Genomic DNA, 23,466 nt, shown 5'->3' with positions numbered 1-23,466 from the left:
AAGTAGATGAGTAGATAAAAAAGGCTGTGGAATACTACTCAGCCTTAAAAAAAGAAATCTTACCTTTTGTCACAGCTTGAAAGGACCTGGAGAACATTATCCTGAGTGAAATAAACAAGTCAGAGAAAGACAAGTACCATATGATTTCAATTATATGTGGAATCTAATGAACCAAATAAACATAATATTGGGTTGGTCAAAAAGTTCGTTTGTTTTTTTACCCCATAAGATGGCTTTAGTAGTGCTTAGTTGTCTTTAACTTCATTCAAAACAATTTCGTTAGATTGTATTGTGATAGCTATCATATCAGCATGCATTTAAAAAAATCAAAATTGGTGAATTTTTGTGTAGCCATTTTAATATTGAAGATGGAAGAAAATACATTTCAGCATATTATGCTTTATTATTTCAAGAAAGGTAAAAACACAACTGAAATACAAAACAAGAGATATGTGCAGTGTGTGGAGAAGGTGCTGTGACTGATTGAATGTGTTAAAAGTGGTTTGCGAAGTTTAGTGCTAGAAATTTCTCACTGGAAAATGCTCCACAGTCGGGTAGACAAGTTGAAGTTAATAGCAATCAAATTGAGACATTAATTGAGCACAATCAATGTGATCCATGCAGGAGATAGCTGACATACTCAAAATATCCAAATAAAGTGATTGGTGAAAATGAAAAAATATCTTTTATTTTACAGAAAAAACTATATGGACTTCTTGGCCAAACCAATACAAACAGACCCATAGAGAAAACAGACTTACAATTCTCAGCAGGGAAGGGGTTTGGTGAGTTGGGTAAAAAAGGTGAAGGGATTAAGCAAAAACTCAGATGTAACAGTATGGGAATTACCAGAGAGAAAAAGGGGTGGGGGGAGGTAGAAGAGGGTAAAGTGGTGGGGACAAATGGTGACAGGAAACTTGACTTCGGGTGGTGAACACATAATGCAATATACAGATGCTGTATTATGGAATTGTATACCAGAAACCTATATAATTTATTAACCAATGTCACCCCAGTGAGTTCAATATAAATTTTTTAAAAACTATTGGTCAATGGTTCTAATTCAGTAAATGGCTCTAGGGCTATTTATTTATGTTGAGCATGATACCTAGTGCTCAGAATCGGCAGGAGAAAGAAGAAAGTGTATAGTACAGGAGCTAGAAATCTAGTTACTTAAAACACAATCACTGAATAAATTCTGAAAACAAAAGGGAAGATTAAAAGCAAAACAAAAAAAAAATCCTTATGTTTCTATAAAAATCCTGATTGCCAAAGCAGTCTTTACCTTTAGGAGTTTGCTATAAAAGGGGACAGGCGTGTGTGCATGTAACTCTTGTTCATCTTTAGTGTCTGGTTTAAGTACCTCTGTGATTAAGAGCCAAACATCATTTTTGGTTTTTACTTCTTTTTAATATTATATCCAAACAATAGTAAGTTGCACTTAGTAGTGACTGTATATATATACATTCTTTTCTGCTTTGCTTCAATAACCCATAATTATTCAAAAATCTAATGAATTAATGTCAGTCTGATTCCAATCAAAATGACGATGTATAGAATATACTACTTTTTAGAGCCTTGTATGGATACAAGCCTCTAAAAATCAATGACTGGGTGGGGGAAGGCCAGGAATCACTTATAGGCATTTAACAAAAAAAAAAAAAAGAAAGAAAGAAAGAAAGAAAGAAAGAAAGAAAGAAAGAAAGAAAGAAAGAAAGAAAGATAAACCTCTTTGCTCTTGCTAAGGTTATGTTTCTTAAACAGTTTTCTTCATATCTGTCCCTACTTATAAAGCCCCTAATCCCACCCCACTGCACCACAACCTTTTGATCTTGAACCTTTATCAGTAAATCTCCTATTAGAAAGAGAAATTCATGCTATGCAATAGGCTTATATTTAGAATTTTAAATTAAAAAAAGTCCAAAATATATTTTGTAATTAGCTAAGTCTTTTGGCTAAAGAACATTCATCCCCAGAACATTTCCATTCAAGAGACATTCTGCATTCCACTGGTTTTCCTTTCTCATCGTATCATATGGTCACTGATAGCCATACACAAATAGTAAAAATCAAGAGCAGAATAAATAATATGCTTTTAACCTCGGTAGTGATTTACATAAAATTCGGCATTCTTGTGTACTAAACCTTTTCAACACCAGTATCATACAATCAATGTTTTCAGATTGTCTAAGGTTTAATGCGACCATCAGTTTAAAATGTGTCAGGACATCAAGGTAACAAATACCCATGTAACATATATTGCTAATGATTTTCTCATTTATAAAAACATGATCTTTTTACAAATGATATAGGAACCCAGCCTCCTTCATTGACATAATAAAAAGAATTCATCTTGGAAAAAAGTGAAAAATCCAGTGCTTTAATACCACAAATTCATTCATTCCTAATGATATTCTATCTTTCATTAATCCTCAGAGTAGAAGATCTACAAAGAGTTGGGATTCAAAGTACATGTGAATTTCAACACTTTGGTATTTATTTTCTTTCCCATTTACTTGCTTATTAACTGATCTCCAACAAAACTCTTTCAAAAAGACCTTTAGTAAAGCCTCTGAAAGAACTTCATTGCTGGAATTGTTATTAATTATTGTTATTACATGAAAAATAAACCAGTGACAGCAAGTGTTCAATTTCACAAAATGAATCATTAGCAGTCTGGAGAGAATCTATGGAGAGAATCTAAGACTAATTCAGGACAGTCCACTTGATCACAAATAACAAGGGTAAACAATCTTTTCCAAGTGTCACTATACCCTAACACCCATTTTCTCTCCCCAAAATATTTTCACAGGGTCATATCAGCTATGTCCGTTAACTGAGTCTCCTGTGATGTAGCAAAGAGAAAATTGTGATATAGCAAAGATAAAATCAGACCCTTACCATGGCTGCTAAGTTTAGTGGCTACTGTTGCTTTTCCTTCTAAGCTCTCTGCTGCTTTTAATACATACCTGTTCTGCCTGGGGACAATCTAAAGGCTGCTGTTTTTCTAAGAGGTATCAGCCTCTCTGTTGCTCTGGTGTATGAGAGTGTGGGAGGGGATACTGCAGGGGAGTAGTAAATACATTGATAAGTCTCAGGTTTATTGGTAGCAGCATACAGATGAGAGTGAACTTTAAGCTATGAATAGAATTCCTTCCAGCCATTTCTTTTCAAAAAGGAATTTTGTGTGCCTTACAGAAATAAAATCCTTAAGTAATTCAAGAAAGCTTGAAAATCAGAAAATAGAAGATAATAACTCCAATTTATTGACCAGCGTTCAAAAAAAAAATTTCCAGAGTATTAAAGTATTCAGGCAGACTCTGAAATATACAGCTGTCACAATGAAATCATTTTAGAGCAAAATGTGCTGCAATATGCTACTATGATTAAAAGCTATGTAATCTGGGGAACCTCTCTAAGAAAAACAACTAGGCAAATAGCTTTTTACATACTTCTCTAACAGGGAAAGGCTGTAATATTATCATACAGTTACACAAAGGTAGGTATGTCTTCCATCTTTACCTGGTACTAAAACATTTTCATCCATAAATATTTAATTACATTAAAAGAAACCACACACGGTTTAATGCCAAGAATAAACTTATTTTATGATACTATTACAAGTGTTTTAATTCTGAATCTATCGTAACACATATGAAGGGTAATCAATTAGCACACTCTTTAAGCAGAAGATACTCTTACAGCTTTCCTTGTACTTTTTTATTTACTTTTTTTTAAGTGTACAAATATCACCAGGACAATTGAGAGAATTAGGAACAGCAATGAAGTACACCATATGTTCGTACTGTAGGCTAAGTCCCGGTCTTTGTTCCAATATGCTATAGCCACTGGAAGGAAAGCTAAGTACCCATCTATTAAAACATATTTTTACATTATTGCTAGCAAAAGTTACACTTCCGATAGGTTTAGTCATCTTGATTTTTCCTGCCTGCATTTGCTTCTGTAATACAGATAGATCTGTTTCAATTCTAGGAACCTGCAGTACAACCACCCTGGAAAACAGGTCGGTAGCGGGATAATCTGATAAAACAACGTAAATGGTAGACATTGAAGAATAAGAAGTTATTTTCCCACTTAAAGAGTTCTGAAGTAATTCTGTATCAACGTAATTTTTTGTAACCAGCTACACACCTATCCAGATAACATTCACCTTTTTCTCAATTAACGTTAACAGAATTTCCCTCAATCTTAGGATCTCCCAAAACAGTTTCCAAGGCACAACTCAAACCAAAAACACTACCACACCCTTTACATAGTCAGGCCACCTTTTCTTCCGGCCCCCCGCCCCTAAAGTCCAAAAATGTACATTGCACCTAAAGGGGTTTGCACCAGTTCTCTAACCCGAGTCAGAGACTCTTTATAGCCGTGCCTAGATATAATTCTTATTGGAAGATGTTTTCTCCGGGTCAATGTACAGACGCCAGAAGAGACACCCACGCTTACCTCCCACACACCTGCAACCCCTGGCGGGATGCGGGAGCTGATGCTCAGACGACTGCGCTCCGCTCCCGTTTCTGCTCTCCTCTCCCGGGAAACTACAGTCCAGGCTGCGCCTTCAGCAGCTACAGAACAAAAGCTCCGCCTCTCCCTTCTCTAGTTGGCGAATTCAGCAGCTGTTGCTCCTCCCCCTACTTGTTCCCGCCGCTGCCGGAGCTAGAGGCGGCGGGAAGCTGCAGCCCGTACGTTCCTGAAGCCTGCACTCCTGCAGCTGTTCTGCCGCTTCCCTTTCCCTGGGGAACCCTCAGCTCTCACTCCGTGGCCTCAACACCTGAAGCTGCCTCACGCCCCGCCCGAGTCCCTCCGCGAGGAGCACGGACTAAACCTATCCTACCCGACTCCCAAGTCTGGCCGCCCGATCTGCCCGGGACTCCGCCACCTTCGTGAAAGCTGCTTCTCTAGCCATGGAACATTCCCTACACTGCACCCTCCCTCCGTCTCGGCATTTTCCCCAATACATTCATTCCGCCCGCGTCCACGGCTCAGCAGCTCCACGATCCCGAACTCGATCTCTCCCCTCCACCCCATTTCCCTTCCTCCCGCCCCCACAACGGGTGAGTCGCCCCGGGGCCGACCCCGCACCCTGATTGGCGCAGGTGAGAGCTGACCCCTCCCTTCCTCTTCTTTCAGTGCACCCTCACTCTTCATTTCACCTCCTCCCGCAAAGGCAGGGAACTCTCGCACTATTGGCTAGAAGTGTCCCCACCCATCGCTGTAGGCTCAACCGCGCGTCCTGTCGGGAACTGTAGTCTCGCTTGTGCAGGAATTGCCGACCACGCCGGCGAATGGGACTACGAGTCCCCATAGGCCTCTGCGCACTCCGGCTGAGCAGGATTCCGGACAACGCCTGGTTCCTCTCGGGTCCTTCCGGCGTCGCCGGAGTGAATTGATACGAGTTGAAGAGGGCTCCAAGGTGCGAAGTGAAGTCAGTGCCTCAGTAGCCGGTAAGGTGTGGCTTGTCTGTCCGAGTCCCTGTAACCCTGCACGGAGCACAAGAGGTTTGGGGTCACACTAGGACCGTGGCTGAGACACTCCGGCTTAGTTCTGGCAGGCGGAGCGGACTGGGCTGGGAACGGGGCCCTGTGGGCGTAAGCGAGGTTATCCTACGCGAGTGGCGTAAAGCGGGTTTGTAAATGCCTCCTGCCTTGCTCGGCCCGACCGCCTCCAGGAAGTCTTCTCTAGGTAGGGGTTGGAGGGGAAGGGCGAGGTTGGCCTCTGGTGTCCCCGGAGAAGGGAGAGGGCGGATGTGCCTGGGGTGGGGTCCTCTGAAGGTGTGGCTCGGGGTGGCGGGGTTGGGGGGGGGATGTTTTTCCCTGCTTTACAAGTTCCATAGTGAAGGAAGGGAAGGACGTTTGGGAGTCTGTTCTTGCGGTGACTCAGATTCTGTCCTTTGAAGAATAAGAACTGTAGATGGAAGACTCAAATGTTGACAGATCTACTGATCCAGTTCCAGTTTCGTGCTGTGGATCCTCTAAGGAGATCATTTTGCCACAAGCAGAAAACCTTAACCCTCTTAGTTGTAATTCCTAAGATAGGTGTATACCTTAAATGTTTCCAAAGAGCATTCACTTTGGCCTGCTGATGAGGAAACTGAGGGGATAAATGACATGCCCAAGGTCACACACCGAGGGACAGATCTTCTGAATTTAATCTTTGTAATCCGGTTTCTGAAACAGCACCAGAGAGTTGGTTGTGTTTTTTGAGCAAAGTGGAAAAAGTTGCAAAGTAATACATTTTATGTATTTTTAAGAAGCCATTTTTGAGGTGCGGACTTTCTGAACTCTGGAGAAATTCTTCCATTTAAAAGAAAAGGACACATTCTAACCTTTTAGAAACGTGAGGAAATAATCCGTTTCAGTTTACAAATTGTTCTCTTTCATTAGGTGTATATTAAGTGATGGACTGTATAGCTACTTTAAATGGTAGATGATGACATAGGAGAACGTCAGTTAAAACAGTATGTTCCATCCCTTAAAAGACAATTAATTTTTCCTTTCTACCTTAGGACTGCCCCCCCCCCCCCCATTGTGTAAAACTAATAATGGGATTGAAACTCTGCAAAACTTATTTTGCAATTTTTTTCGAATAATACAGCATCAAGAGAGTTTAGTGTGATCGTTACTAGAAAAGAAGATACATTGCATATATTGGCGGTAATATCACATTTTTATTGATTGTTTTAAAAAACTTTCCCCTTCGTTTTCTTGACTGGGGTGTTTGTGTGAATAACATGAGGCTTGCGCATATTTTCTTTTCCCTGATGTCACCTGTGATTTTTCACTTATCCTTAATTTAAATTAAAGAATGGGAAGATGGGACATTTATGTTTTATATTGAGTAGAAAGTAGTGTGCTTGTTCCAGTCTTATCCTATATAAATTTGTTATTATCACCAATTATAGTTCATGAGTATTAGTGGGTAGTTCTTTAATTAAATTTTGGATATATTCTTTGACATCAGAATTTGTTCGTGGTAAGTTTATAAACAAGAATCAGGTCTCCAGTAATAGCAGGCAATGAGTCATAGTTTACTGTTGTATAAGTTGACCATTGAAATATGCTGCATTGTGAATGTACTTTGCAGTTGTTAATACTATCACTTACTTTTTGAATGCAGAAACATTTTGTAGGATAAGAGGTATTATGTTCCCCTATGGATTGAAGTTAAGATAGTCTGGAAATTAATATGGCACTTAAAATGGGAGGGAGAGAGGTATGATACTGTAGAATGAAGTAAAATCAGGAATAATATAATGCCATGAGTAATGCAGTACACAAGGAAGGAAGACCAACTAAACAAATGGAAAATTATGTGGAGGGGAACTGGTTTTGTGCTATTACAGAAGTGTGATAGTTTAAGTATATTATAAGCTGAAAATAAGTGAGTGATCATAAAGCAAGAATACTCATATTTTGTAGATGGCAGTATAGGCATTACTTTTTGTTGGGGAAAGTATGAAATGAGTTTTTCTGCCTTTTGCCATGTAGCTCTGAATTAAAAGGAGCATTTGGAAATGCAGTTAATCAATTAACATAATGCACTTGTTCAGCACCTGTTATTTTTTGTCCTTGGCTCAGTTCTGCCACTAACTTCTTTTCATTTCTGAGGCCCGGTTTTAATTTTACCTATGTTGCAGTGGTGGAGTAACATTTCTGTTTCATTTATTACCTTTCAGTCTCATGCTGGAGTACTGGACTCATTTTGGATATCTGCATATTTAAAAATTGAAGGTTCACAGGGTTATGTGTGCACTTATATTTTTATAGTGGTTCTGCAGGACCCTCCCATCAGCCTTTGAACATCATCTCTTTCAGGACTTTGGATTTCTCCCATATAGTTACATCACTTTCTTTTTAAGGGTATAAGGTTATGAGAACAGGACTGTATATTATCATTGTATTTTCAGTAGGTAAATTATTGAGTACCTGTTTACAAAGAGAATAAAGAGGTTCAGATTGGTTAAGTGCAAGGGCATGTAACTGGTCACTGGTGGGTACAATACATTATTCATGTCTTCCTTCTCCAGATCTTGAGTATTGTAGTCTCAGTTCCCTTAGATTACTTATTTTACATGAGAAAAAGACTCCAAATGACTTAAATGTTCAGATACGTTACATTCTTACTCTGTTTTATGTTGACAACTTGTCTTTCCTCTTCTATCCAGCTCTCTATCCTTATCCCCAGCCTTTCGCATTTACTCTGCCTTCAGTTACTCTATACATAAACTCCAGTTACTCTATACATAAACTCCTCCTTGACCCCTGGGGCCTTTGAGCATGTTCTGTTCCCCCTACCTGTACTGCTTCCCCTCACCTTCCCAAATACCAGCAACTTCTAGTTAATTTTCAAGTCTCAGTTAAAATATCATTTGTCAGGGGAATCTTTCCTGAACTCTTTGAACCCTCTTTCCTAAAATTAGAGTAAGTTTCCACAATACCTTCACCACATACTTCTCTTTTATGGCATCATCACAGTAGGAACCTAACGGTTCTGTACTAGATTAATAAGCTACCTGGGGAGGGCCCTATCTTTTGTCCCGTGTCTTCACTATTTACACAGTATCTGGCACAAAGTAAATGCCCAGTAAATATTTGCTGAATGAATGAATAAATGATTGATTGAATGAATGAGTGCATTCATGCACAATGTCTCCAGCCCTGTGCTAGGGATAGAAATACAGAAATGGGTAAAACAGATACGTTTTCCACCCTTAGATAAGAAGTTGTTGAAAGAAATTTAATATAAATTGTAAAGAGATGTTCTTGGGGGTCTCTAAAATCAGGATAGTTTTCTATGAGCAAATGGCATAGAAGTCATTTTCTTTTTCTTTTTTTTTATAGTTTATTTATTTATTTTTAGAGAGAGGGGAAGGAGAGAAACACCGCTGCCCCCTACAACCCAGGCATGTGCCCTAACTGGGAATCGAACTGGGCGACCCTTTGGTTTGCAGGCCTGTGCTTAGTGAGGTACACCAGCCAGGCAAAAGTCATTTTTCTATTACAGCAAACTTTCTGTATTACAGCATTTTGGAGAACTTGTCACTATCCTGTTTTTTTGCAAGCAACATTCATTATAACAAAATTAGACATTTAAGAAACTAACTTTTAATGGATTCTGTTCCTTCCCAATGTTATCTATTTCACCCTCAACAAAATCTGTTTCCTTTTTACTTTGTTGATTCATTTTGATTTTTAAGGATGGCATCTTCCTTTGAATCTTACCTTTAATATTACCTGCTTTACACAGGTGCCTTTCTAAAATTGAGTACTGCTTGTTTCAAAGGAACTTCTATTTTGGGCTTCTTGAAAAATTTCATATTTCATTGGGTTATGATAATATTTTATTTGCTTTCAACCTAGATACTTCCTAAAGTAAAGAGATCATTTTAAAAACATGAAAACTATATTTCAGGAATAAACCGCATTCGATTTTGTTTCTAAAAAATTCTCTGATCTTTTGCAGAACTGTAGTAATGGCATAGAATGAATTCAACAGCTCTGTGTTGCTGTAGACTTATATGCTTTCATGAATTTGCCAATTGATTCTCCCACAATATATTGTCAAAAAAGTAATGGCTTTAAAATTTGATAATACTCCCAGTTTTTATTACTAAATATAAGTCTTTGATAAGTCCTAAATTTACTTTTTTAAAAGTCAGTCCTGTTATTGGGATCTTGGATAAAAAAATTTTATATTAACCTATCGTAATCAGTAATGGAGAATAAAACTGAAGTACTTCTTATATGTTGTTGGCTTTTTAGGGTCATAATGATAGGTGGTGTTACCAAGAATTTAAAGTTAGTTTCATGAAAAATAATTTTTTCTCCATAATATAAACTGTACACGTGATTTGGAAGTTAGTGTGATTGATTGTGTATGTTATTGCACTTGAAATATTTTTTAATTGATTTTTAGAGAAAGAAGGAGAGGGGAGGGGACGGAGGGAGGGAGGAAGAGAGAAGGAGAAAGATCGATTTGTTCCACCTATCTGTGCATTCATGGATTGGTGATTGTATGTGCCCTGGCTGGGTATTGAACCTTCAATCTTGGCGTTACCAGGAATACACTCTAACTAACGGAGCTGCTCGGCCAGGGACTGCATTTGAAATGTTAGAGAGTTGCATCTTAGAAATGTATGTATTAGGAATACACACAAAGTGTAAAAAATGAAAGCACCTTTATTGCAGTGATTAGAAATAATTTATTTGCAGAAAGGTAAACAATGTAGTTTGGATGCCCATTTTTTGTATGAAGATGAAAAATTCAGTTTTCTCATTTTACATACAAAATTAATTTCATCTTGGATGTATTGTAATGTCACTATCCTGTTGTTTTTTTTTAAGGTCACCCTTACATTTTTGCATGGGTAGTCTTTTTGTATAACCATCTAAAAAGTTAATTGGATCCATTCAGTCTCCTGACTCCCTCTGCAGTTGCCTAGAATCATGTGTTGTTATTTAAAAGGAAGGAAGGAAATTAGGGATTTTTTTTTAAGATATTTTAAATTTATTTATTTTTAGAGAGGGAAGGGAGGGAGAAAGACAGAGAGAGAGAGAAACATCAGTGTGTGGTTGCTGGGGGTCATGGCCTGCAACCCAGGCATGTACCCTGACTGGGAATCGAACCTGCGACACTGGCTCGCAGCCCGTACTCAATCCACTGAGCTACGCCAGCCAGGGCTATTTATCACATTTCTATCCAGTATATATTATGTGTGAAACTGTCTTAAATTTTCTTTGGAATGAGTTGGGATTAATATGATAGCCAATACTTACTGATTAGTAACTAAGTGCTAGGCCTCATGCTAAGCATTTTGCATGATCTCATGTAATCCTCACAATAACTCTGTGTAGTAGGGACACTATTATTCCCAGTATAGTAAAGTATAGAAAGGTTAAGCAACTTCTCTAGGGTCACACAACCAGTAATTGCTTAGAATTAGGATTTGAATCCAGGCTGTCGGACTCAAGAGACCATATTTTTAATCATTGAAATAAAATGATGTTAGTGATTGAGCTTCATTAGAGAGCAGTTAGATTTAGAGTTGCACTTACAGATAAGTTGTATTCTAGATGCTAAGGTCAGTGTGGCCGGAGAAAATTATTCGTATTGAAACTTAATTGAAAAAAATTGCTTTGGAGATTACCTCATTGGAGACTAACATAACATAGCCTTTTTTTCTTGAGCATTGGAATAGAATTACTTTTCCTGTGAGTGTTAGGTGAAGTATTTGACTTGGTATTCAGAGGCTTTGTTGGAAAAGAAATACGTGTATTACAGGAAAGTTAAAGGAATCACAGTGTGGTGAGCTGCTCATTGTGAGAGACACTGTGACTTTAAAATCAGCTGGAGGAGGAGAGACGGGGAATGACAGGTCCATGCCTCTCATCCCTTTCATTCTGGAGTTTATGTGCATGGAGTGGATTTATGATCTCTATGTGCACATTTCAGTATTTATTTTTTTTTGTTTTGTTTTCTTTGAGAAAATATTAAGCATATCTGTTGAACTTGTGTAGGGTAAGTATATATATAACGTGATACATACTTTGCATATGCTCCTGGCATTATGCTAAGTGGCAGCTTGACATGTCTTACTTTTTACTGTCTCTCTACCCTGCAAGACTGCACACGCTCAAGGGCATGGGCTGTATCTGACTTCTCATCACTACATGTCCAACTAACATTGCTGACTTTGACTATGCAGAGCACTGTGCTGGGTACTAGGAAATAGATAAAGGAGTAAAACTTCCCTTTAGGGCATTTCTAATTTAGGGTCTAGAAGGGGAGGAGGGTAGAAAGACCGTTATATGGACATTTAACCTTTGTGATATATTTTCTTTCTGGATTTCTTTTTGTTTTTACGTTTGATCCTCTTTACCCCTTTTCTGATTATTAAGTACTTGCACATTCATAAATTCATTTGATAATTCTGGGTTAGAGCTGTCAGGAAGGGGGAAAAGTGATAGTTCCTTTAACTTACCATCTGGTGCCTGGCACTAAAACATCCTTCCCTGCTTTATTCACCCATCGTGCCTTCAGGATGAACTGGAACTCCAGTGGAATGAAGGAATGACAAAACCCTAAATGTCACACGTCTGCTGCCTTCATAGACTTATATAAGCCTGCTATAAAAAAGGCCAGTTGGTAATGGTACATGAGTCAGACCTGGCCGCTAGGCTACCACTACTTCTTACACCAATTCAGATTGTTGCAAGGCGTTCTTCATTTAATTCCAGAGGATTTTAAATAATGCTGTGGTCTTTTATTAAGAAATCACATACTTTGTGGATGTCTTTATCTATAATAAAATTGGAATTTTGGCAATATTGTCAAAACTTGAGAGATTTCTGAGTTCTTACCTTAAATTTTGGTGTGCTTCCTCAAGAAAATAAGTTGCAGTTTTGTAAGTGAAGATTACATGAGGAATTGTGTATAAAATATAAACAAATACCATTCTACCTTATTTCTTTTGTGACTAATATAGCCTTTGTATTTGAGATCAATTAGGAGCTAAAGGTGAAGTTAAATGTCATTATCAAAATAGAACCTGCCTTTATTAGTACGGAATGTTAAACAGATGAGCCAGAGTCTATCTGGGGCTGATAGTTTTTATCAACATTCGTGCCTTGTGGCAGTATTTTGGTGCAAAGAGATTTTGTAAAGTAAGGTAAAGAGAATATACATTGCATAGAGATACAGGTTTTTAGTCAATTAAGAATAAGTTAACTAGTTGATATCTAAGATTATAAGTGGTGTGGAGAAGGTAGTCAGACCCATGTGGTGTATTCTTAACTTGTATTTCCCAGAAGAGAACATAGGACCAATATGAGTGCTTAAATTCAGTTGAATTATAAAGGAAAGCTTTGGATTTATATTGGAGAAATTTAAGCTGCACATCACAAATACTGATAAAAAGGAAAATAGGTGTATCTCAATGAAAAACTCTATGACTATTCAGTTAGGAATTATTTGATTCATGAGCCAGTAGATTAAGAACTTTATGGGCAAAAGATGACATATTCAAGGGGACACATTTGTTTTCACCCCTCCAAAAAATGTTTTCATTTAAATTTTGTTCAGACATGGCTTTAACAAACATTTAGGCATTGGAATAGGATAAAAAAATGAGGCTTATCACAACTAAAAAGAAGTATATTCTTTCCCCGATGCAGTTGTACAGAAGTATCTTAGAATCCAGTGGTTGGTATTTTTATTGTTGTTACCATTTCCCATCAGCTAATTCAGAGGTAAGGAGCCTTTTGAGTCAATTGTCAACTTTTGATTATTCTGTATAGATTTATCTCCTTTTACAATTTATCTCAAGAAGGTCCTTGATTGCATCTTGACTTCACTCTGTTACTCAGTCTGCTGCTGGGCCCCAACTGTCCTTATTAAGTTGATGTATGCACGTTAAGAGAATAAAAAGTAATTTTTACTTGGGCTTGTAAATTGTTTTAAAATGCAGTTGATGACCAAAACATTTTAAGTACTCCAAAACTATGCAATTTGCTTTGGATGATATGAAACTTTTTTTTGGTGGCCCAATAATGTATTAATGCCTTCATTTTGGCTAATGGAGAGAAAAGGTTTTATTTTTTTCTTTTTTATTATACTTTATTGATTATGCTATTACAGTTGTCCTGATTTTTCCCTCTTTGCCTCTCTCCATCCAGCACCCCCCACTCCCTCGGGCAATCTCCCCATCATTGCCCATGTCCGTTGGTCAGGCCTGTAAGTTCTTTGGCTACTCCGTTTCCCATACTGTACTACTGTACTTTACATCCCCATGGCTGTTCTGTAATTACCTATTTGTACTTTTTAAAAAAAAATATGTATTTTATTGTGGGGGAGAAAAGGTTTTAAAGATGAGCTATATAAGCATATGGCCTTTATGGTATTGTGGTATCAGTATTAGGCAATCATTGTGTGTGCTATGCAGGGGTAGGACTAGGGTGAGGCAAATGGGGCCTAGGGTGCAAAATTTAAGGAGGCACTGGCTGTGTCATGCAAGTGAGCTAAATTTTGTTCTCCAGGCATCTGGTTTGGCTCACCCTATTTGTAGTGCTATTGCCATGTCAGGCTCATAGAATTTTCAGTAAAATATCAGTATGAATTGAATGCTGAGTGTGTGTCAGCCACTGTTTTAAGTACTTTATATGCATGTAGTACTTTTTTTTTAATAGAGGGAGAGGGAGGGAGGAAGAGAGGGAGAGAAACATCCATCAGTTGGTTCTCATCCACCCCTAACAGGAATTGGTGGGCAACCCAGGAATGTGCCCTGACCGAGAATTGAACTGGTTTGCGGGATGACACCCAACACATTGAGCTACACCAGTCAGGGACATTTAGTACTCTTAATAATCCCATGAAATGAATCAGTTATTTCCATGTATTTCTCACTGAGTTTAGGAAGATTAAATAACAAATGGTATGGTCTAGGTGAACAACAATTCAAACTCAGGTCTTTGTTTCAAATGAGTACTTATCTACTGCTCTATACTGTCCATCTGAACATAGAAAAACTTAATTACTTCTTGTTCATTTTTGTATTAAGAAACAGTACTCAGAATATGCAAGTACATCCACTGACATGATGCTTTTAACATTTAAGGTGAGAAAATCAGAGGTCTCAGCAGCACCATATTGAAAATCCAAACTTGTGTGGCTGAGTATCCTAAAGTAACTGTGAATCACAGCTACATTCCATCAGGCTTTAGTCTGTAAACTTTGTGCATGGAGTCTGGAGGCATCTAGGCTGTAAACTGACCATGGATGACACAGCAGGACAGGTTAGTCTAGAAGTAGTTCACTTTAGCAGACAAACATGTCCTGTACAATAGGCTGTAGTAACTCAGTAGCATGTATTTGTTTGAGATATCTGTCACCATTCCATTTTGTTCCCCAACATGAATTTTTGTGGACTTTTATTTCTAAATTGTGAATTTGGAGATTGGACTAGATAATATACAATGGCTGTTTTCACTTTAAAAGTTTAAGTTTTAACATTTAACTTTCTTAAATGCATAAGCATGTGACAAGAGTAAGGGGAAATTTGGAGATCTGGAATTAACTGAGTTATGGGAAAATCTGAGTCCAAATATAATATCTTCTGCCAGTCCTTACTTACCCTTACAGTCAAGGCCATTTACTGGTGGATTTGATAATGCTTTGTTTATAATGCTTCTGTGCTGGTTGTCCTAGAGTAGTGGTTTTCGCATTGTTGAGAGAGGGGTGTTTAAGAGCTCCTAAGAGAGGGAGAGGCTGATAAACTATTAACACATTTATTGGATGAATGAACAGTTTAGTGTTTAGTCTTATATAGAGAGTTTGATAAAAGATTTTATTTGGAAAACAAAGAAACAAACAAGCCTTCTGTTTTAAAGAGATTTAAAATCACTTACCTTTCTCTATTTTTTGTTCAGTAGTCCTTGATTCCTTGGCTAGATGACTGCAGGAGATCAGACTTTTAGAAAGAGATCTGCTCCTGTCATTCTAGATTAAAATGTACTTAATACCTAATATTGAATAATTACTGTGTGCCATGTACTATTCTATTTAATATTTACATAAACCTTAAGAGGTAAATACTGTCATTATTCCCATTTTGTAGATGAGGAAACTGTAGCACAGAGAAGTTGGAAGACTTATATCCTACCCCCAAAACTAGTGATAGTAGACCCAGGCTCACATCCAGGCAAGTGTGGCTCTGGAGTCACTGTGCTCCTTACTCACCTCGCTGATGGCAGCGCTGTTGAAGTTGGCCAAGTGTAATTGAAACAGCCACGTTCCTGTTTTCCATTCAGTAGCATTGTGCATTTTGAAGTTTTTCTAAGAGCCTTAACTCTCACTTAACTCTCTAGAAAAATAAATTGTAAGTGTTAAATGAATAATGTATAAAGCACATGTGTAGAACCAAGCCTGCATAAGGAACACCTATCTGTGACAGATATACAGAGATGAACAAAAGTGATAAAGTGGATGGAGTTAATTTTGGAGCATTTTTACATTTTTTTTTCTTTATGAGTCACTGTGTTCTAATTTGCCAGTGTTTGCTGTTCTCAAAGATAACTCAATTTTCAGACAATATTTTAGTTAAAACTTCTGTTAATTAATAGCACAGCAAATGCTTATTTGGTCAGTCGTGTTTACAGAGATACTGATGATTATATTTGTTTATCTTGCTTTTAAAAATTGGAAAGCTGGAGTCCTTCAGCCAGTTAGTGGTATCACATACCCAGAAACTGTGGTAAAACAGAGACAGTGCGTTTAAAAATTCAGTTGAGTAGGGTAGACCTTCCAATGAGGTGATAATTCATTATGGAATGTGTACTTTCTTTGAATGTTTATTTAACAGTGCAAAAATACAGTGCTTAGTTATTTAGTAAAATGAAGTCTTCAGTATAGAGGTTTATGGTTTGATTTAAAAATTACCTCATCTTTTATTCTAGCCAGATCTCTTTCAAGTATACAGCTAAGTTTTTGTGCATGTTGTAGAAGAAACTAAAGCATAGAGAGGTGAAGTGACTTGATCAGGGAGACGTAGTCGTTTATTTTGAGAGTAAGTACCAGGATGTGGACCCTTGTTTTTGGACTTTAATTCTTACGCTCTTTTCTCATACCTCTCTGCACAAATTATCCATTTGATATTTCAGAGTCGCATAAACAGTTTTTGGTATCTAACAATATTATTTCTAGATGTCTCTAAATGCAATATTCAATAATTGCTAAACTCAGTATTACATGTTCAGGGAGGTTGAGTTCCACATTACCTTATTAAAAAAGAAAACTGTAGAGATTTCTCTAACACTTGAATTATAGAAAATATAATTTGCAGAGGAAGGAGAGAGACATAGGTATATCTTGAAGGTTTCAAGCTCATTTTGGTCTGAGTAGGCTCTCCTACCTCCTTTATTCCTCTGCCTCCCTTTTTCCTAGCTTCCTCTGCCAACCCTTTTGTCCCTTGTTTGGAAGTGGCTATAACACTTTGACATGAGAAGGCCCTAAAAGGTAGGTTGTGATACACGTGTTCACCTTTTCGGCTGTGAAATGGTCAGACTGAGCTACACAGCCTGTGATAAATTCAGTTTCTTTAGGAGCCCGATGGGTATGATTTGTGAGGGCTGGTGTTTGAGAAGAAAGCAAAGGGTTGTCTGTCGAAACCTTGAATCAGCCAGTTATTGAGGAGGCTTTCCATATTAGAATTTGGAAAGAATTTTATATGACCTGGTATTTTTCTTTTTAAAAAACTATTTTCCATGAGATTACTTTTGAATCTAGAGTAGATACAGGTATGTAATAACATATTATCACTGAATTTTAAAATTCAAGGCTTTAAGATAATTTTACTCCCTTTCTGTCTCTGATGGGGAAACAAGGTCAGTGATTAAGTGAAACTTAGGGTCTGAACCAAAATCCCCTGTCTCAGGTGCTTAGTCAAATTAAACTTTACCTGTGTCCCTGAGACTGACCTTAGCGGCTGGATTCTCTTACTGTGGCCACAGTTCTCTCCACACCAATGGTTTCCAGCCTGTCCTGTTCACAAGAATCATTTGGACTATCTGCTAAAAGTACAGCTCCTTGGACCTCGTATTAGGGGTTTTGATTTAGTAGTCTTGGGAATATGTATTTTTAGTGGGCATTGAAGTGATTGTGATGGTTTAGGCCAACTCAGCATTTGGGAACTCTATCACTTGCACCCTTTCCCATAAAGAAAGTTTTGCTTTGTGCTAAAAGTGGGATAACTTTTTGGATCGTGCTTATGTGTAAAGTAAGGTTAATCTAATCTAATCAAAATTCTTTGAGAATATTGTGAAATATCAAATTATATGCCAGTTTTTTCAGGATCTAAAAAATATTCTAGCAGCCCTAATAAAATGAGATATTAGAATTTATAACCTCTGACTTCTACTTTATTTTTATTTGGTGTTATTGTAAATTTCTGTTGAAATTCTGATGTTATTTACAGTCACCTGTTGCTTATATTCTCTTAGTATGTTAGGAAGAGTTTGGGATAGCAAAAAGAAGTAAAAACTGATAAATGTGAATGGGTCCAGACTTTGTTAATTGAATTAAGTAAATTTCTACGTTTTTGTTTTTCCGGGCTTGATAATTTAAAAAGTATTAGCAAAGGCTGGTTCAGTTTACATATTGCCTATCTCATATCTTATGAATTTGTTCATTAAACAAACATTTATTAATTGTCTGCTTTTGCTTTGCTGACTCTAATGTCTCAATTAGGAAAAAGAAACACTTATAAATGGTAACAAACACATGGATTCTGCTTGCTGCTAGAATGAATAAACTTTTATCTAAATGTTCATGGACAGGTTGGAGATGCAAGAAAGTAAATGAATAATGCTTCTCCCTTTAGGGAGGGAAAGTAAAGGAATTATAAGAATTTAGGACCAGGTAAAGGGGCTGAGTCCTGGACTTAACTACAGAGAAAAACAAGACAAATAAACCCACCTAGAAACATTTTAAATGTCAAATTTACTTAGGAGGCTTCTTTCTCACCCCAAGAACTACATACATCAGTGCTAAGGATTTCCCTGTGTCCACTCTTTTTATTTGTAAGCAAATAAAGCTTTGCCTCTAAAGTTATCTCTTGCCCCAGCTGGAGTGAAGTGAGGCTGTTTCAGGAAATGCTGATGTTGGGGCTTGAGATACACCCAAGTGCAGTTCTTTAAGTGAACAAGCTCTTGTTGGTTGGGTAGGGCAAAACTCCTGAAACTAAGAGTTTAGCATGGGAATGGCCAATTTTTAACCTATTTTTGTTACCATCCCACTCTAAACAAATAATTGTTTTAAGCCCAGGAAGATATTTAAAATTGATTTACCTTGTATTAGAAAGTAGCTGTGATATTTTGAACGTTCAAGGAAATCAGGGGGAAAGTATAAATAGGTTGCTTACATTCTATTTGTGTTGGTATCCCCATGTGACAAAGACTGTTTTTGAAGAGAAGTTTGTTGAAAAGTATATACCTTGTAACCTTGCATCTGAATTACTAGTATCTGTAGTCCTGGTTCTTTTTTTTTCCCCCTGTGGATGCTAACCACTCAAGAAACAGAGCTAGCTTTGAAATGAAAACTCTTACCCCAAAGCAACACTTCTGACATAGGAAACAAATAGTTCTTGCTATGTTGCCACCATACCCACATTAATTTTTATTTATTTATTGTTAGCTAGTAATTGTTATTGTGGGCAAGTCATTTCTTGAACTTTGGTTTCTGTTGTGTTGAGAGGGTAGATGAGGTGACTTTTTAAGTTCTTTCCAGATTTGGGATTTAGAGTCAGTAATCTTCAATCGACTGTGCATGCGTAATCAGTACTCCACTCCAGAAATCAGTGTCCCTTAGAGATGCCAATAATGTGCTGCATGACTGGTCAACACCTGGCCACACCCATAGTGAGAGGAAGAAACCATCTTCAAAGGGGCAGGGCCTCCGCCTTGGCTCAGATCAGCTAGCCCTTGCTCTTCAGGTAGCAGGCATGTTTTTGCTTGGATTGAGGGTTGTCCATTTAACCATTTCAAATGAAGAAGCATGTAGAAGGAATGACAACGTATTTTAACTTGAACTGAAACTAGCAGAACAGTTTAATATTTAAAAAAGCCTTATTGGAATTGGGTTTTAATCTCATGTAAACATTAATGAAACCGTGAGTGGCCCTAATTTGTGAATGTGTGTTCTGAAAAGTTGTAAATTCATCCAAGGAACAGTTTCGAAAGGTGGCTAAGTGTGTTGTAGGCCAGCCATCTACTTAGCCCAGAATGTTGGGGCTACAATACCATATTGTTGATGACAAGTAGTAGCTGATAGTACTGTAAAGTTAGTTTAGAGGAAATAATATAATTAATATGAGTCATAAATATCTTAAGTGAAAATTTCTTGACGTGGAATGGTACTGCTTATTAAACACAGTTGAAAAAAAAGAATGCAATGCTAGTATTGACAAAAGGTGAAAATTCAGTATTTGAGTAAGCTTAGTGTGGAAGATAGGTCAGAGGTCAACAAGAATTCTAAAGTTACTGGCTGCTTTACTGATCCCTTCATCGCCTCTGCTTTTATATATGCAGGGATAGGCACGTGTTTGAAAGAATGAAAGACAAATTATTTCATTGAGCCTGTGTTAGTGTATTCACCTTCTTTAGTGTTTCATCTCCTTTTTAGTGAGATTCTTGAAGACTTAAGACTTCTCATGCAAGGAATTTCCTCCGCCAATTTACCAGAATACAAGTGATCTATTCTTTGAGTGTTTAACTGTTGACCTCACCAAGAAATCAAATAAATTTGAAAGAAAATGTTGTCTGTCCATGCTTAGGAGTATTTCAAATGCCTGGTTTTTGTAATGATGGTTCTCTCATCTAGTTCTCCCATAGCAGTATAGCATCCTGACCTCCCCTGTGTGGTACTCACAGTTGTTGGTTTCTGTCTTCCTTCCATAGTAGAAGCTCCATGAGGTCAGAGACTGTCTAGCCTTGTTCATTGGTTTCTATTTAGTACCAGGCCTAATGCTGCATTGGTAACAAATACTTATTTATTAAATAAATAAATTATCTGTTTTCTGTCACCCAGTGAGATAGCTCTTCAAGGTTCTGTTGTTGACTCTGTCCTGCTATTTACTTGCTTTTTAAATTGATATTGATGCCTTCTTTTACTATTAAACTGTGCATACAGTATCCGTCATTTTCATTTTGCCTGATTTCTCTGTATTTTAACTCCTCTTCTCCTGTTCCAAGTTTATATAAAAAGTATCACAATTTATTTCTAGGTGGAAAAGTAGATTACCAAATGCCCTATTAGTTACATAGGAACAGTAGGACTACAGCTGATACTTACCTACTTCCTCTTGCTTATGATTCAGGTCCTGTTGATCTCTTATAAAGATGTAAATTTTCTCTCCCTTCAGTTTCTGTTCCCCATTCTATTCTTAATGCTGTGACCAAAGCAATCTACTTAAATCAATGGTCTGATTGGGTGATGATTTTCTCTTGCCCTATAGAATAAAATTTAGGAATTGGCCTTTTGTTCTTATTCTGTGAAGTCAGAAATAAGACTTTCTTATGTTTAGAACCACGAGAAATGGGACCAGATTGTTAAGTAGGTGTTGAGTTCCCCATCACTGGTCAGGATACAGAAGGACCGGAAGCAGTTCTCAAAAGGGATGGGTTATCAAAGAGTTTTGAAGCTATATGTACTTTAGGCCTCTGATAGTATCGTTCAAACTGCTTAGGTCTTCCACAGTCTGACCCAGATAACTTGTTAATGATTAGGACATCTTAGTCATTCCCCACTACATCTTGCATGTGGTAGGCACTAAATATTCAGTAAATAAATAACTTCTGCTTCTGGCTATTTTCCTGAATGCATGAGCCCGGGTTCTTTGTTTGCTCTTCAGACTTGATTTTCTGATGTGGGAGTATCAGATCTAGATTCTAAGTACTGGGATCCAGTCTTGGGCCTCTGCCTGTGTGATCTTGAGTTACTTATTTTCTCTGAGCCTACCTTTTCATCTGTAAAATTAGAATAGCTGTTACTGTGAAGTAAGTTATTGTGAGGACTAAGTACATAGGAAAAATGTTTTATAATCTGAAAATGCTTTACAAATGATAGAAATTGTTCAAAATTGATTGCTTTTTGTTTAATATATTTATTATTTAATATATAGGCATGTCATTACTATTACTCTTTCACATAATGAGGCTCATTTTTTAGCCTAGCAAAGGAAATATAATTACTTTTTTTAAAAAGCAGCACCATTTACTCACCTCCTCAAGGCAAAATTTCTCTCTTACATTACTGAATTCTTGATATTTTAATTCTAAACTACCAGTAACTGATTCCTTGTTTAGTTTTTGTGTCACCTTTGGACAAAGACTCAAAAAGCACCACTGGCAAAATAAAATAACATACTGTTTTTCCCAGATGTATCACATTTGGTAGCAATTATATAATTTTAAGATTTGTCTTAGATCATATAGTACTTATGTTTTTATTGTCATTTTTAGGTGGCAAAATCAGTGAATAATTAGCAAAGGGATTTTAATGAAAGTGTTACCTTTATTCTTAATTCTTTACTCATACACCATATGCACTTATATATTTCATAATTACAATTTTATGTTACATGTAAATGCTATAATTATGCATTTTGATGCTTTTCCCTAGATTGCATATGATGGAATTAGATACATCATTAATCCATGGTGCTTCATAGAGAGCTGTTTCTGAGTTCAAGATGAGTGGGTTCATGAACCACTGCTTTGTAAAATAGAACCTAATAAGAGATATTAGCTCTCAAGAAAGGGTAATTCTTGAGTCTGAGAAGGGAAAGAGATGTTCACTGACCAGGGCTGTCTTTACAAGTAAGATATATTAACAAATCAGATTTTCATAAGATGAGGACTATACATTGGAAAAGAAAATTATTGATTGGCATTTGTTGTTTCCTCTTAATATAGTAATTCTCTGTTCTTTCTCCCCTTTAACCAGGTCAGTATATGTTTTATGCCCTATTCTTTTATCACACACAAAAAGAGAAGAAATACTGCAGTGAATGAAGATTCTGCTGCATTTTAGCACTGCTTTTCCTGCTGTCGTTGGCCTTTGAATGAGGATGACAATGGAAGAGATGAAGAATGAAGCTGAGACCACTTCCATGGTTTCTATGCCCCTGTATGCAGTCATGTATCCGGTGTTTAATGAGGTAAGTTGGTAAATATTTCCTCACAGGCTCTTTGCTGTTGTGTGTGTGTGTGTGTGTGTGTGTGTGTGTGTGTGTGTTTTGTTTTTTGTTTTTAAGATTTTATTTATTTATCTTTAGACAAAGGGTAAGGGAGAGAGAGGCGGAGAGGGAAACGTCAATGTGTGGTTGCCTTTTATGCATCCCCTATGGGGACATGGCCCACAACCCAAGCATGTGCCCTGACTGGGAGTCAAACCAGCGACCCTTTGGTTCTCAGGCTGTCACTCAGTCCACTGAGCCACACCAGCCAAGGTTGTTTGCAGTTTTTAAATACCTACTTCATGTATTTATTTATTTGTTTGTTCTTTCGTATTATAAATACTTGTATAGAGATCTCCATCTGTGTATTAGGTATCATGCCAGGACTAGACATGAAACAGTGTGGGGAAATCCAGATGAACTGTTACCCCTCTGGAAGTTTTAGTGTAGTGGGAGAGAGAGACATTAAACAAAAGAATACAAATAATTAGGTGAATAAAAAATTGTTGTAAGTGCTATGAAGTGTAAAAAATAGTAGGTGGGACCTATTTTAGGAGCCAAGGCAGGCCTTACTAAAGAACAGACCTACTATCTAAAAGGAGCAGATAAGAGTTAGACTGCTGGAGAGCTGAGGATAAGCACATTTTAGATAGAAGAGCAGACACAAAAATCTCCTGATGAGTTACAGTCAGTACTGTTACCTTTTTACTGATAAATGGAACATA

The 23,466-nt window shown here is 37.3% G+C and overlaps 2 protein-coding genes across 4 annotated transcripts in view; one reads left to right on the top strand and one right to left on the bottom strand.

Moving 5' to 3' along the window:
- The window catches only part of SERPINI1 (serpin family I member 1), a 75,659-nt gene extending 71,057 nt beyond the window's left edge, over nucleotides 1-4,602 (bottom strand). Inside the window, exon 1 of one of the 2 annotated variants that reach the window (XM_045852018.1) lies at nucleotides 4,465-4,602. The gene's annotated coding sequence lies outside the window, so the exon portion shown is untranslated. The remainder of the gene's footprint in view (nucleotides 1-4,464) is intronic. The other variant, XM_045852019.1, reaches the window with a different exon arrangement.
- A 709-nt stretch (nucleotides 4,603-5,311) lies between these two features.
- The window catches only part of PDCD10 (programmed cell death 10), a 43,707-nt gene continuing 25,552 nt past the window's right edge, over nucleotides 5,312-23,466 (top strand). Inside the window, exons 1-2 of one of the 2 annotated variants that reach the window (XM_045851617.1) lie at nucleotides 5,312-5,462; nucleotides 22,510-22,723. In XM_045851617.1, the coding sequence (XP_045707573.1) occupies nucleotides 22,628-22,723 (96 nt within the window). In that variant the 5' untranslated portion in view covers nucleotides 5,312-5,462; nucleotides 22,510-22,627. Of the gene's footprint in view, nucleotides 5,463-5,521; nucleotides 5,701-22,509; nucleotides 22,724-23,466 lie in introns of those variants that run through there. The other variant, XM_045851618.1, reaches the window with a different exon arrangement.

Source organism: Phyllostomus hastatus, unplaced genomic scaffold (assembly GCF_019186645.2).
Source record: "Phyllostomus hastatus isolate PE091 unplaced genomic scaffold, TTU_PhHast_1.1 phas_contig_86, whole genome shotgun sequence".
NCBI lineage: Eukaryota > Metazoa > Chordata > Mammalia > Chiroptera > Phyllostomidae > Phyllostomus > Phyllostomus hastatus.
Note: the sequence above shows the minus strand (reverse complement) of the source record. Positions and strands in the feature narration are given on the sequence as shown.